Source organism: Vidua chalybeata, chromosome 2 (genome assembly GCF_026979565.1).
Source record: "Vidua chalybeata isolate OUT-0048 chromosome 2, bVidCha1 merged haplotype, whole genome shotgun sequence".
Lineage (NCBI taxonomy): Eukaryota > Metazoa > Chordata > Aves > Passeriformes > Viduidae > Vidua > Vidua chalybeata.
The window spans coordinates 59,922,327-59,935,592 of record NC_071531.1 but is presented as its reverse complement, the minus strand read 5'-3'; the positions used below and the strand labels follow the sequence as shown (position 1 = coordinate 59,935,592).

General features: G+C 45.6%; 1 protein-coding gene across 1 annotated transcript in view; it reads right to left on the bottom strand.

Moving 5' to 3' along the window:
- DGAT2 (diacylglycerol O-acyltransferase 2) overlaps positions 1-5,839 on the bottom strand; it is a 30,233-nt gene extending 24,394 nt beyond the window's left edge. The window contains exon 1 of the mRNA XM_053936328.1: positions 5,719-5,839. Coding sequence (XP_053792303.1) covers positions 5,719-5,758 — 40 coding nt within the window. The 5' untranslated portion in view covers positions 5,759-5,839. The remainder of the gene's footprint in view (positions 1-5,718) is intronic.
- Positions 5,840-13,266: the final 7,427 nt, after the last annotated feature.

Below are 13,266 nucleotides of genomic sequence, written 5' to 3'. Positions count from 1 at the left end.
ACTCTTGCTGAGGGGCCACAGCTCCAGGAACTTGCTATCCCAAAAACCTTACAAAATTGCATGTGGACAGACTTGATATAGACTGAGGATTACCAGATACAAGTTTAAAAAAAGCGTTTAGCAAAAGTGGTGTCACTGGACATATGTCTATGTCCTCCAAAAGAAGCCAAAAGTCTTAGAGATTATTTGTGACTCACAATAAAAGCCCAGTCCCATGTAATTTTTTACTTCCAGTACTCGCATTTACACTACTAAACCTCTTTGGCTTCATAAACCAAACACTCTAGCCTTGGATCAGCTAAATCCCTATCCTCTTCCCAAAGAGAACAGTTGTTTATCCCTCTAGATGAGAATTTGTACTTCAGCATTTTCTAGATGTTTGAACAAATTGTAGGCATTGCCAGCCCTGTAAATAGAGCAGTATTGAGTAGCACAAATCAACCTGTCAGCTTGTTTTTCGAACCTCGTAAAACTCACATTCAACTTCTGCAGACAGAGGGAAGGCAGTGGTTTGCCACACGGCTCTAAGCACCTGCCCTTGGACAAGTGTCTTGGGTCAGTTATTTGCTGAAAGCAAAGATATCCTTCAAAGAGAACAAGATTTTCCACACCAGGAAAGTCAGTAGTTACCATGGCCTGAATACTAGCATTTAATTCTCAGTTAAGAAATGAAAGATGCCCAGTAGCAAAGGAAAGGACCATGGGAATGGTCAGTCAACCTGGCAAGTTCATCAGGCCTACCTTTGTACCAAACCTGCAGATTAACCCATTTCATCAACGAGGCATTTACACACCTTAGTGCCAAGACAATCCTTTCCAGACAGTTCTGAGCTTCCCGTTCATCATGTATGACTGACACTGTGTATTCAACTCCCAGGCAAGCCTTATCTCCTTTCAGCTTCAGTAACCAGGAGGCATTTTTGGAAAGACTCTCCATGCTCTGGAGAACCAGGCCAGTTACTAGTGACACACAGCAGAAGAGCTTTGACAAATCAACAGAAATGGGGAGAAGGGGGAGCTGGCACTCAGCCACAGAAGAATAACCCAACACTGACACTTGAGTTCAGTCCATTAGAGAAAATACTTCCTCCTAATGGCTCACCTGTGGGCCCACACCAAACACCTTTCACATATTAAAAACCCATGGCATTTTCTCTAACTTTCAGGGAACAGATTACCCTTATAACCTAGTTTAAAAGGGCCCAGTAGACATAACTATAATTTGTATACATTCCTATCAGTCTTTTCCCAAGGAAATATCCTGGATCCTGAAGAAACCCAAACCTCCATCTTTTGCTGCTGAAGACAGTAGCTCCTATGCTGGCCACACAGCACACCCCCTGGAGCATTTTCCAGGGTACCTGGAAAACTGGAAAGCCTGTCTGGGGAGCCTTAACTAGATGACCATTAAGATCCTTTTTAACCCAAGCCATTCCATGACTGTTGGGGTCAGCCTTGGCAAACCATATCTATACAAGACATACTTTACCAACAGCTTTCCTGGTCTCCAGTTCACACTGCAGCCCATTCCCTGGAGTATTGATGGGATACTCCCTGCACTAAGCCATGCATGGCTCTCAAGGACTTTCCTTGTCACAATGGACAGAGTAACAACTTCTCCAGGAGAACTTCTCCCTGGTGCTCAAAGATGGCAGTCATCTGCCACCTTCCAAGGAAGCTCAGGAACATTAGCCAGCTATCCTGCAACTGGCGTTGGGCTCACCATACTTTTATCATTTAGTTCCATTTAACATCAAATGCAGGAGTTGCTACCAAGGCAGTCCTGGAATCAGCAAACGGTTTGACCAAGCATTTGACTCCTGCATTACGGACTCAGCATCCAGTGCTCTTCTAGCAGAGTTTATTTCAGATAAATTACACAAACAACACTTATCTAGGCAGGGAAGTAGACTCAAAATCCCAATAACGGAAGTAAACAGGACTTCACACGTGGGCACCAGAAAAACCCAACTGACAGGACTTAATTAAACAGCAGCAAAAGAAATTGCCTGAAAAGAAGTACAAGTGTTACATATAGTTAAAAATACACTGAAACCTTATTAAAGCCAAGCTTCATCTGCCACCTTTTCCAGACAATTAGCATGCTAATTCTTGGTCAAGAATGAAACTGCTTCCTTATTTAGATGAAAACCATATTAGATCCATCAAAGGATAAGCTGCAAATAGACATTTTGAGCTATGTATTTTGCAGAGAAGCTGAAACTAGAACAAAGATAGATAAGAAAAATAGACCAGTACTAGAATATTCAGGAGGACACAGCCTCCCACGCAAGAGCAGGAGCCCACACAGCACGCTGGTGCACCTGTAAAAGCCCTTGAGCAACACTAGTTATTTTGTGTCTTAGGTTTACTTGGGTGCCCCAAGCACAAGCATATTCACTATAGAGTAAACAATTTGTAAAGAAAATAATGAGTAATCAGTGAAGAGTATAGTTATCCTGCCCTGTACACAGCTTTACAACAGTTTGCTCCTGTCCCAGGAAGCTACTCAATTACATATTATCTACAGTATGGTGTGTCTACAACTGGAGATCAACAATATTTTGAACAGGGACATGCAAATAAAAATTTATATCAGCTCTTTTAGAAAGGAGCTGGGATTCTCCAGACCCAGGAAACAAATCTGTCATGATTACTTATGTTAGTTCTGGATTTACTCACAGCACTAAACTCAGCCCTCAATCTCCACACTCACAGCAGTATGTATGTTAAAATGATGTAACCACAAGACCACACTGTCCCAGACCAGCCAACAAGCTTAGATTTAAGTTAGCAACACTGAATAGGTCTGGACAAGAGAAAATGACCCATCCTACTATAGCTCATCAGTGTGTCCAGAGCACATGAGAGCTCTGAAAGAGGGGTTATATATGAGCAAGCCCAGACCTTCACCTCCCAAGCAACTGTGTAAAGAGACAACACCTCATTGCAGCCAGCTGTGATCCTGTTCTCCCAAAACAGGAACTCCCAGGCTGCCCACCCCAGAACAGAATTCAGGTCTGGTAAACCTCACATGCAGTGTAAGACTAACTCCAAGATAAAGCTGAGCAAAATCATCTTCTTCATCCCAAACTTCTTACTGATGAAGTAACATTAGAAAAGACATTTCAGCACAGCACAGCCTTTCAAGGTTCCAGCCAGACTAGCAGCTTTCCTCAGGGGAGAGGGATTGAGACCGAGCTCCTTGCTGCTCTGCCAAACACAAGGAGGAGACTTCCTGGGCATCCTATGGCCAAAGTGGGGCAGATCAAGATAAGGAGACCACAACCCCTCCTACCCAACTAGGTCTCTCAGAGCATTATCCAACCCTAGGCATTGGTCCAAGGTCTGCTCTGATTTTTGCAGTACTGGGTTGATATCAAAGGACATTCCTCGGCATACATACAGGGATGGATATAGAGGCAGATGCATGCACCTCTTTTTCTGCCTGTTTTTAAATAGGATCAGACTTAATTCAGCCAATTTTACAAGCACCAGAACAAAATCAGATGCCAGGAAAACAAGAAGACTAAAGGACAGTATGAACCATTCAGATGCTCACCCAAAGTCAGCCCTTTGAACAAGCATGGTACTTGGAAAAAAATATTCAGGGACATAGGAAAAAAAAATCTAGTGAGTTTGTTCTACACATCCTCTGTAGTGGGACAAGTTGTCCAACATGATCAAGCAGTACATAAGATCTCATGAATGAATCTCTACCACATCACCTCTGCCAGTTTTGATCTGCAGGGTCCCACACCACTATCTCCATACCCAGTCTGAGTCAGAGCTCCTCTGGGAGGCACCCGAATTCAGCTCTGAAGACAGTCCTGTGCTTTCCTGCTCATGCAGGCTACAGCACTGGCATGGAGTTGGTAGATGTTGCAGTCACCAAGACAATATCCCTTGTCTCCCCAGGCAGAATTAAGTTAAAAAGCACAAATATCACTGCAGGATCCCCACGAGGTGTCTCAGAGGAAAACTGACCTGAGAAGAGTTAAGACAGCTTTCCATCACTAATCAGGATTATCTAGAGATGAGGCCAATCACTGTCTCTAAACCACACTCCATTTTGAATTATGCATGTGTCCTAGATCCATCATTAACATGCCAGTGCCAACAAGGTGGCTGCTGAGGTCTCAGGTCAACCCTACATATTTTATAGGTTTCCTGAATTATTTATTCTCTGCACTTAGTTTGCAGTTAATGCTCAGTACAACTGTTCAGATTATGCTAATTCAAATAACTTCTCTCAACTGAAAATATAACTTGTCCTCTGTTAGTCATGCAAGCAAGTGAAGTTATTTTAAAAAACAGATCTGAAAACAGGAAACACATGCAGGTCTTCTTCCCAGTCAGTTCACAACTGATCCTTCAGATCAATCTAATATCCTGGCTGAGATGAGCACCAGCAGCTCTACACGCAGGACTGGACAGGACAGTGCAAAATCAAGACTTCAGAGGTTAATTCACCAGGTTAATGTCCTTTCAGCTCTGCTAATGATTTGTTTAATCAATAAAACATTTCACAGGTCCCTTCATCCCAGGAGGTATTAGCAGTTTGCCTTTTGATGGCAAAAAGCCTTTCACAACACAGAGCAATCACTCAAGGACCCTCCACAAATCACAGGTTAAATCGTTCTTCAACTGCATTTTCACACACAACCCACCCTGTTTGCAAATCCTGACCTTTCTCTAGACAAGCACCCTTGCAGAAGGGATACAAAACTCTATCTAGCAAAAGATTAAGACTTGCTGAATTAATTCTTACAAGATCCTTTGAGATGCCTTTACAAGCAAGCAAGGTAGCTTGTGGTTTGGGATTCCCTATACTCTCTCCAAAGCCTTTAACCAACATGTTCCAGCGTGCAGGGAAGTGTTCGGTGTCTGCAGCAGCTCTGTCCACGAGGGGTGTCAGCCACTGACACCTATTCCACTACTCTCAACAAGCCACTTACCAGCACGGAGGGCTGTTAAAGAAAACTTCGCAGAACGGGCTACCACGGAACTCCTGCTGAGCAGTGAATCTTCAGTTCCTCATTATAACACAGCAAAAATAGCAACATGTTGCCATTTTTCCACTCTCCCCTTGATGTAGGTGTGGGGAACACAGTATTATGAAACAGCTGGATTCGCTAAAGAGGCCTTTTCCCAGATAAATGAAATCATATGAAAATAAAGTTGAGACCGAACTTTATCAGCCACGCAGCACGGATAAAGCGACTACACTTCTCTTCCTACCATGACAAAAGAAAGTGGGGGGGAGGGGGAGACACGTTTACAGGCAAGCGCCCCACGCCCACATTTTGCCAAGGTGCAAACTTACTGTAGTTTGTATCTTGGCAAAATATACAAGACTGACTAGAGCCGTTTCCAACAGCTCTAGGAGCGCACCCCGAGCCTCCGAGCCGCTAAAACACAAAATCTGCGCAGAGACCTGTAATCCTCTACCCAAGAAAAGATACAGCTGCCTCCCGCCATTGCACATCGCTCTTCCCCCTCCTTATTCCCCTTGAACAACGTTCCTGCGGCCAAAAAAAAAAAAAAAAAAAAAAAAAAAGGAAAAAGGAGCAATATCTTAAAGCGGATTGTTTCGGTGCTGCTCCCACCCCAGCCCTTGAAGCACCAGAACGCTGCTCCGCACCGCAGTATTTCCCTCCGGGCACGAAGACTCATCTCCACCCCTTCCCACTGTCCCCCCTCTCCCCCCGCCGGTACCTCGGAGCACTCCGGAGTAGGCAGCGATGATGGTCTTCATGGCGGGAGGAGTGGTTAGGACTCGGGTAAGGCCATGGGATGGAGCAGCGCACCACGCTACGCCGCCCCCGTGCAGCCAGCGAGTAAGAGAGACACTGGTCGCGTATCCATATATAGCCCAGGGAGGAGGAGGAGACGGAGGGAGGTGGAGGGGCGGGCGGTTCCCGGGTCCCATGTCCCAGCCCAGGCGTGGGGGTAGGGGGAAGGTCTTGGTCCAGGTGATGCAGCTTTCTGCATGGGATAGGGATTAGGGAGTGAGGAGACCAAGCAGAGGCCCGCCTCCTATACAGGCTGTTTCATGCCCTGTTTTATAGAATCACAGAACGATTTGGATTAGCACAGACGTTAAGACTCATCTATTTACAACACCCTGCCATGGGCAGGATCACCTTCCCCTAGACCAGGTTGCCCTGAGCTGAATTCAACCTGGTCTTGAGTACCTCCAGGCATGAGGCAGCCACCGCTGCTCTGGGTAGCCTGTGCCAGGGCCTCACCACCATCACAGCCAAAAATTTCTTCCCAATATCCCATCTAACCCTGTCCCGTGACAGTGAGAAGCATTCCCCTTTGTCCTGTCCCTCCAGGCCCCTGTCCAAAGTCCTGCTCCAGCTCTCTTGCAGCCCCTTTAGGCACTGGCAGGCTCTCTGAGGTCTCTCCCTGGAGAAAAGAGCCTTCTTTTCTCCAGGTTGAACACCCCCAGCTCTCCCAGCCTATCTCCAGAGCAGAGGGACTCCCACCCTCGGAGCATCTCCATGGCCTCCTCTGGATGCACTCCAGCAGCTCCATGTCATTCTGATGTTGGTCATCAGAGCTGGAGGCAGCACTGCAGGTGGAGTCTCACCTGAGTGGGGCAAAGGGGCAGATTCCCCCCTCCCCTGCTCCCTACACTGTGTGATCAGCCCAGCACACAGGGGCTTCTAGGCTGGCAAAGCACATGGCTGGGGAATGTTCAGTTTCTTGTCCACCAGCACCCGCAAGTCCTCATCTTCAGGGCTGCTCTCAATCCATTCTCCCCCCTCACTGGTGGCGAGGGGGTCACCCCATTCCTCTACTAATGATGAGCTGTTTAAAACACCCTCTTCTTGTTCAAATGCTCTCCCACTCCACTCTTGGCTGATTTTATCTTCCCCAGCTGGCTTTGGGAGTTCTGGGTTCCTGAAAGAATAATGAAATTAAGAGAAAAGGTAGAAAGGAGGAAAATTTAGTAATTTTGATGCATTTTTAAAGGATTTTGAATGAAAATGGAATTAATTAAAACTTAAAGGAGGCTCTAATGGTTTCATTGAGCATCATTTTTGTTAAGATAACCTACAGATAATGTCTAAACCACTGACCAAGCTTCATTTTCTTCTAACAACATGTTGAAGGGTCTATTCAACTCATCCACAAGAAAAAAGGTGTTACTTAGGTTTGCACCAAGGTTTTAATGTAGCTGTACTTGCCACTTGAGATTTCTGGAGGCAGATGGGTCTGTCCCAGCTCCCATGACATTAAACCAGATCATTTATAACTATATCATGTCTAGGTAAGTTGGTAAAGGAGGGACTTTGCTATAGCTCTGGACAAAGGATCAGGCCTCTGTCTCTTTCCTAATTTCAGTTTCATCTTCTGTAATTTGGAGAAAATGGAATAATCTGTATTTAAGAAGCACTTCAACATCACTCAAAGAAAAGCTGGTGGAAAGTAATGACCATGTCACAACTGAAACAGATATGAAAATGCTTCAACTTTTGACTAGTTTTTTGGGTGGAAGCAGGATCATGTCTAGCTGTGTCAGCAGTTTTTTTCCAGTTGCTTCTGGAGATGCTGTTTGGCCCAGACAGACATATCTAGCAGTGTGTTTCATTGAAAAAAAAAAAAAAAAAAAGTCATATTTTCTGCTGTGGAGAGCTTAAACCTGTGATTCAGAGGTGAAAGAACGTTTTCTTTTTCTTCTCGGTCCCAAGGCATTCCCACATCTGTCTTTATGAGTCAAAATAGCACCAGAACTGGTTTGCTCCCCATTAGGCCATAAGGCTGTGTTCCAACACTTGTAGTAGCCTGTGGAAATCTGCATAATAATGTAAAATTGAAAAAGCCCGTCTGAAGAAAGATTCTTGACCAACAGGTCTTGGCTAAGACCTGCAAAAGGGAGGCCAGAACCCAAATAAATCACTCTAGCATAGTGCTGAGTGAAAAGTGAATGTTCTCCTGCCTGCCTGTGTTCCCTGTTGAATTAAATAAAGTTATCTATAAGCAAAGAAGGGCTGAGGTATCTCTTCTTGTTGTAACTGAAAAAAAAGCCTGCAAAAAAATCACACTGCGAGGTCATGACAGGCGTGAGAGAGGCAAATGGAAAATAGCTGAATTGCTGGGATCACTATCTGCCCAGATCCATCATCCTACTATTTATATATTCACCTTTTATATATTTTGGTGCAAATTCTCTGAATCCTGATTACAGAATCACAAAATGGTCTGGGTTGTAAGGAACTTAAAGCTCATCCATTTCCAATCCTGTGCCATGGGCAGGGATATCTTCCAATAGACCAGGTTGCTCTGAGCCGCATCCTACCTGCCCTTGAACATTTTCAGGCATGGGGCAGCCACTACTACACTGGGAAACCTCACCACAGCCTCACCACCATCACAGTCAAGAATTTCCTCGCAATATCCCATCTAACCCTGCCCTCTGGCAGTGGGAATCCATTTTCCCTTATCCTGTCCCTCCATGACCTTGTCCAAAGTCTCTCTCTAGCTCTCTTGGAGCCCCTTTAGGCACTGGCAGGGGCTCTAAGGTGTCAGGTAGCTCCACATCCTTCTGATGTTGGAGGCAGCCCTGCAGGTGGGGTCTTATCTGAGTGAGGCAGAGGAGCAGAATCACCTGCTCCCCTGCTGCCCATGCTGTGGGATCAGCCCAGACCCAGGACATGGGGGTTTTCTGGACTGCTTTTCTTGCTTCATATACTGCCATGGTATCCCAGCCTAGATGGATGCATTAAAATTTAAATAAATTAACTAATAATAATAATAATAAAATGCTTTAGTGCTTCATGTATTATTACAACTGTCAGGGGTAAAGATGCAACGACCATAGATAGCCTCAGCGTCAGCAACTGCTTTGTGACTTGAAACTGAAAATTGTGTCACCAAGTTTCTTGTGAGGAAGGAAAACATAAGCCTCAACCTGATGATACGACTGAGCCCCTGAACAGCCTCTACCTTCACAAGGGCATGTAGTGACACAATCAGGGGAGTCCCTTTAAACTGACAGAGGGCAGGGTTAGAATGAATTCTTGTCTGTGAGGGTGGTGAGGCCCAGGCACAGGTTGCCCAGAGCAGCAGTGGCTGCCCCATGCCTGGAAGTGTTTAAGGGCAGGTAGGATGGGGCTTGGATCAATCTGATCTAGTGGAAGGTGACCCTGCCCCTGGCAGGGTGTTGAAACAAGATGGGCTTTAAGGAACCTTCCAACCCAAACCATTCTTGGATTCTTTGACTCCCACTACTTGAGCAGTGCAGTATCTCACTTCTTTGAAGAGTACTTGTCCTGAAACTTTTTTTTCCCTCTCCCATCTCACTCGCTGAAAATCAGCAAACATTCCTAAATAAAAGATTAGAAATATCTTGGCTGTGTTCCCACAAGGATGTTTTTCCCAACAAGAAGCCACACACCAGGTGGTGGTTTGATAATGATTTTGGAAATGCCCAGGACATGTTTTATTTATGCTTTGGTTGATGCAGGAGATATTAACCTGTGTGTCTAGCATGAATATTCTTGAACAATAACACCTTTTCAAATACCCTACTTCACATCAGTCTGAAAAACATGGGCTATGGACAGAGAAACACAGATAGGAGCCAGCCCTCCAGCTCTCTGCAGCCAAGAACAATTCAAAATAGTTTTAGACTCCTTTTTTTTAATACATATACTGAATTTTTAGGGCAATGCCTATTGAATAAAGCTTTTGAGAACACACTTATTTTTCCCTTTGCACTTCTATTCAGAGACTGCAGGAATCACCTCCAAGTTGTGGGGCAGATTTGCAATACTTTGAGTGAGAACTTGGTGTGCAGTTCTGTAGCTTTGTTTCTGTACAGCTACTTAGCGGCAGAAAATGCCCTGTCTTCACCTAGTGGCTTGGATGTATGTAAGAAAGTTCCTGTATTTGGCTTGTCAGAACACATTACACTCCAGTGTAGGGCTTATGTGTCTTTGTCATTCCCTTCATTGATTTATAACCATAGAATCATTTACCTGCATGAGTTAAACCTGTGCTCATGGATTTTCAGGTTTTCTCTTTTAGGGTAGTAGTATTTTTACAAGATTTTTGTTTCAAGAGTTGATCTGTCTCTTAAAAACAGAGAATTTACAGCTACCAAGGTTGTTCACTAATCCAGTAGTCTGCAGAGGCTGCAACCACAGCATCTGAAAAGGGCCTTTTCTCCACAATTTTGACTCCTGAGCCTACTAATATATCCCATTCCGTTATAAAATAAGGAGTCGGGAAGGATTCTTTTGATAGATTTCTCTGATGAAAATAAAGTGCAAAGGCGGTAATATTATATGTGAAAACCGTTTATTGAAAAAAAAGTGTTCATACTAAGGTGGGGAGGGGGGAGAATAGGAAAAGGAGCAGAGCGGGGGGGAAAAGGGAGAGGAAGAAAGAAACAGAAGACAGGGACAGTGTCACCACAAGAACCGTGGCTCTTTGTCAGCTTCAGTTTGGCAGACTGAGCGGGTGTGCTGCGAACTACGGTGCGTCTAGCTCCCGTGGTAGGCTGAACGCAAGTTCCAAGTGGCGGCGGCAACATGCCTCCAGCAACGGCTGCAGATAGCGGCTATGGGCGGCAGCTCCACTAATCACGATGGCGGCAACAGTCACAGCTGGATGCTGGTGGCTACGGTTGCGGCGGGGAAACACGATGGCAACAGTGGTCGCGGTTCGATGCCAGATGCAGATGCCGGCGACTGCACTGCACATGGTCTTTGAGGTGACAAGCTGGTTCGCAGAAACGGTGTGTTATGAACAGTTTCCAGGTGTTCCCCAGAGACGTGGGCAGGGCCTTCCTAGTTCCCATGGCAACACTAAAAGAAAACTACTAACTCTAGCTAAGTACCGATATTGAAATTCTAATTAGCTAATTGCTCTGTTTGTTTTCTCTAAACTACCTGGGGACAACCGGCCCCCCATCCCTCCACGCTGCCACTCTGAGACTAACATGCAAATAAAAACCCCTTAGGATCATGGGAGTATTTTTAGGAGGAAAAAAAGAATATAAATCAAAAACTGAACACAGTAGAGGAGTCTAGGCAAATGCCCTAGCTGAGGAAGAGGGAAACACATCCCCTGATTGACTTTTAACTGTTGCCATCACCTAAGAAGGAACAGACTACATTAGGCTCTGAGAAGCAGGGCGATAGAGAGACAGAGAGCCCTGGTGCTGCCACCACGGAAGAAGCGGGGACAGCTGTTGTTCTGGACTTCAGCAACAGACTCTGCACACCATGCCTCCTCATCCTCGGGCCACTGGTGTGCCACAAGGAAAGGAAAAAGAGACAGCTGCTGCTCGGGACTCCAGTGACAGACTCTGCACCCCTCCTTCCTTTCGGCTGCCTGGGAAAGCTACAACCGCGGGGGAGAGCTCTGCGTCGAGCCCCCTGCCCAGCTGATCTTTTTAATAAAGAGCTGAACATTAATAAAGGCATTAGCCCTGTTCATTTCACGGTGCAGCAGGGCAAAGCAAAGTATGGGCAGGGAAACAGGACCACAGGGAAGAAGACGTGAGGGCGGGGGCAGAAGAGCCAAGCTGACTCTCTGAGCGAGCCCCTGACCTCTCCAAGCAACCCAAAGCAAAATGGCTCTAGTTGTGTAGCAGCTAGCTGCTTTTCTGTGCTAAGGCTCCTCCCACAGAATGGCTTTCTGGGGGCATTCTCCCCGGGTATGTGAGCATTTGACCCGTTGGCAAGTGCCTGGAGGGAGGGGGGCGCTCATTGTTTAATTGTGGAAGTTTTCTCTGCCTTGATTGGCTGCCAGGTGAAGCCTCTCTGGGAACAGGGATGCCAGCAGTCTTCATAGGAATCTTTCGCCTCATGTGTAACATATATTGAGGCATAAATAAAAATCGGATTGGTCACTCTCAGAAGATGATAGATCTGTTCCTGTGGTAGAGACCATAGCTCAGGTACCATAATCAGGTCCAACTCAGTATTCATTTTGTATAATCACAATCATTTGGGCTGTAAAAACTCTCTTAAGATCAAGTCCAATGAGATCCCCAGCACTTCCAAGCCCACCACTAACCCATGTCCCCAAATGCCACATCTACATGCCTGTTAAATCTCTCCAGGGATGGGGACTCCAACATTGCCCTGGGCAGACTGTGTCAGGGCTTGACAACCTTTCCATGAAGAAATTTTCTCAAATAGCCAATTTAAACCTCCCCTCAGGCAACTTGAAGCTGTTTTCTCTCATTCTGTCCCTTGCTCCCTGGGAGCAGAGCCTGACTCCCACCTGGCTCCACACTCTTGTCAAGCAGTTGAACAGAATGAGAAAGTGTCCGTCAGCCTCCCCACCCACGAGCCTCCTTTTCTCCAGTCTGAGCCTCTGCAGCTCCCTCAGCTGTTTCTCATATGACTTGAGCTCCAGACTCTTCCCCAGCTTTGCTGCCATTCTCTGGACATGCTCCACCCCCTCTTCTAATGTGTGCAGTAGGATGAATTCGGATTCGAAATCTCTTTCCGCTCTCTCTGCAGGCTACTTGTGTATGAGAAGCATCTCATTAGAAAGGGAAAACCTTGCATTAAGCAGGAAGACTTTGCAAGAATGCCAAGTTTGTTCTGCCAAATTAAGCTCCACCAAAGAGCTCCTCCCAAACCACAGGAACCTCCATCCTGCTTTCATCCCTATATCCTCCTCTGAACCACAATCATGCCCTCACAGGAAGTGATCTAAGTTTTATCATTAGTGAATAACAAGCCAGACAGTAAGAGCTGGGATTTAACACAGAGTTTGAACCTGAGTCAGCCAACCAGCAATATTTGCTTTATCAAGTTGCCAAGAAGGCAAAACTGTGACAAAACCCCTTCTTACTCTTACAGTAGGTATTTTTCTTCCTGCCATAAATGTGGCATCTGTACTTATTTGGTTTGCACTGCATGTCACCAACAGTGTTCCCCACTTTCCCTCCAAAACATTGTGTCCTTTTCCTTTGCCAGTTAATTTAGGTGCAGGAGGCTAGGAAGAATGAGCCCAAAATGTGATCTGAGTCTCCATGTGCCACTTGGGAGGCTCTCACAAACATCAAAACTGACAAAATTATACTCCTGGACATCTGCCCCTGCCTTTTTGAAGGTCCATCCATCATGTCCCTGAGGGTATTTTTAGAATTTTGCACTGAGGTAGAAGAAAGTCAATAGAGGGTTCATCTATCTTTTGATTATTTTTCCTGCCTCGATGGGAACACTTCACATTCTAGGTAGTATTTATGGAAGTGTGCTGTTGGCTCATACATCACCTGAGTAATGAGCT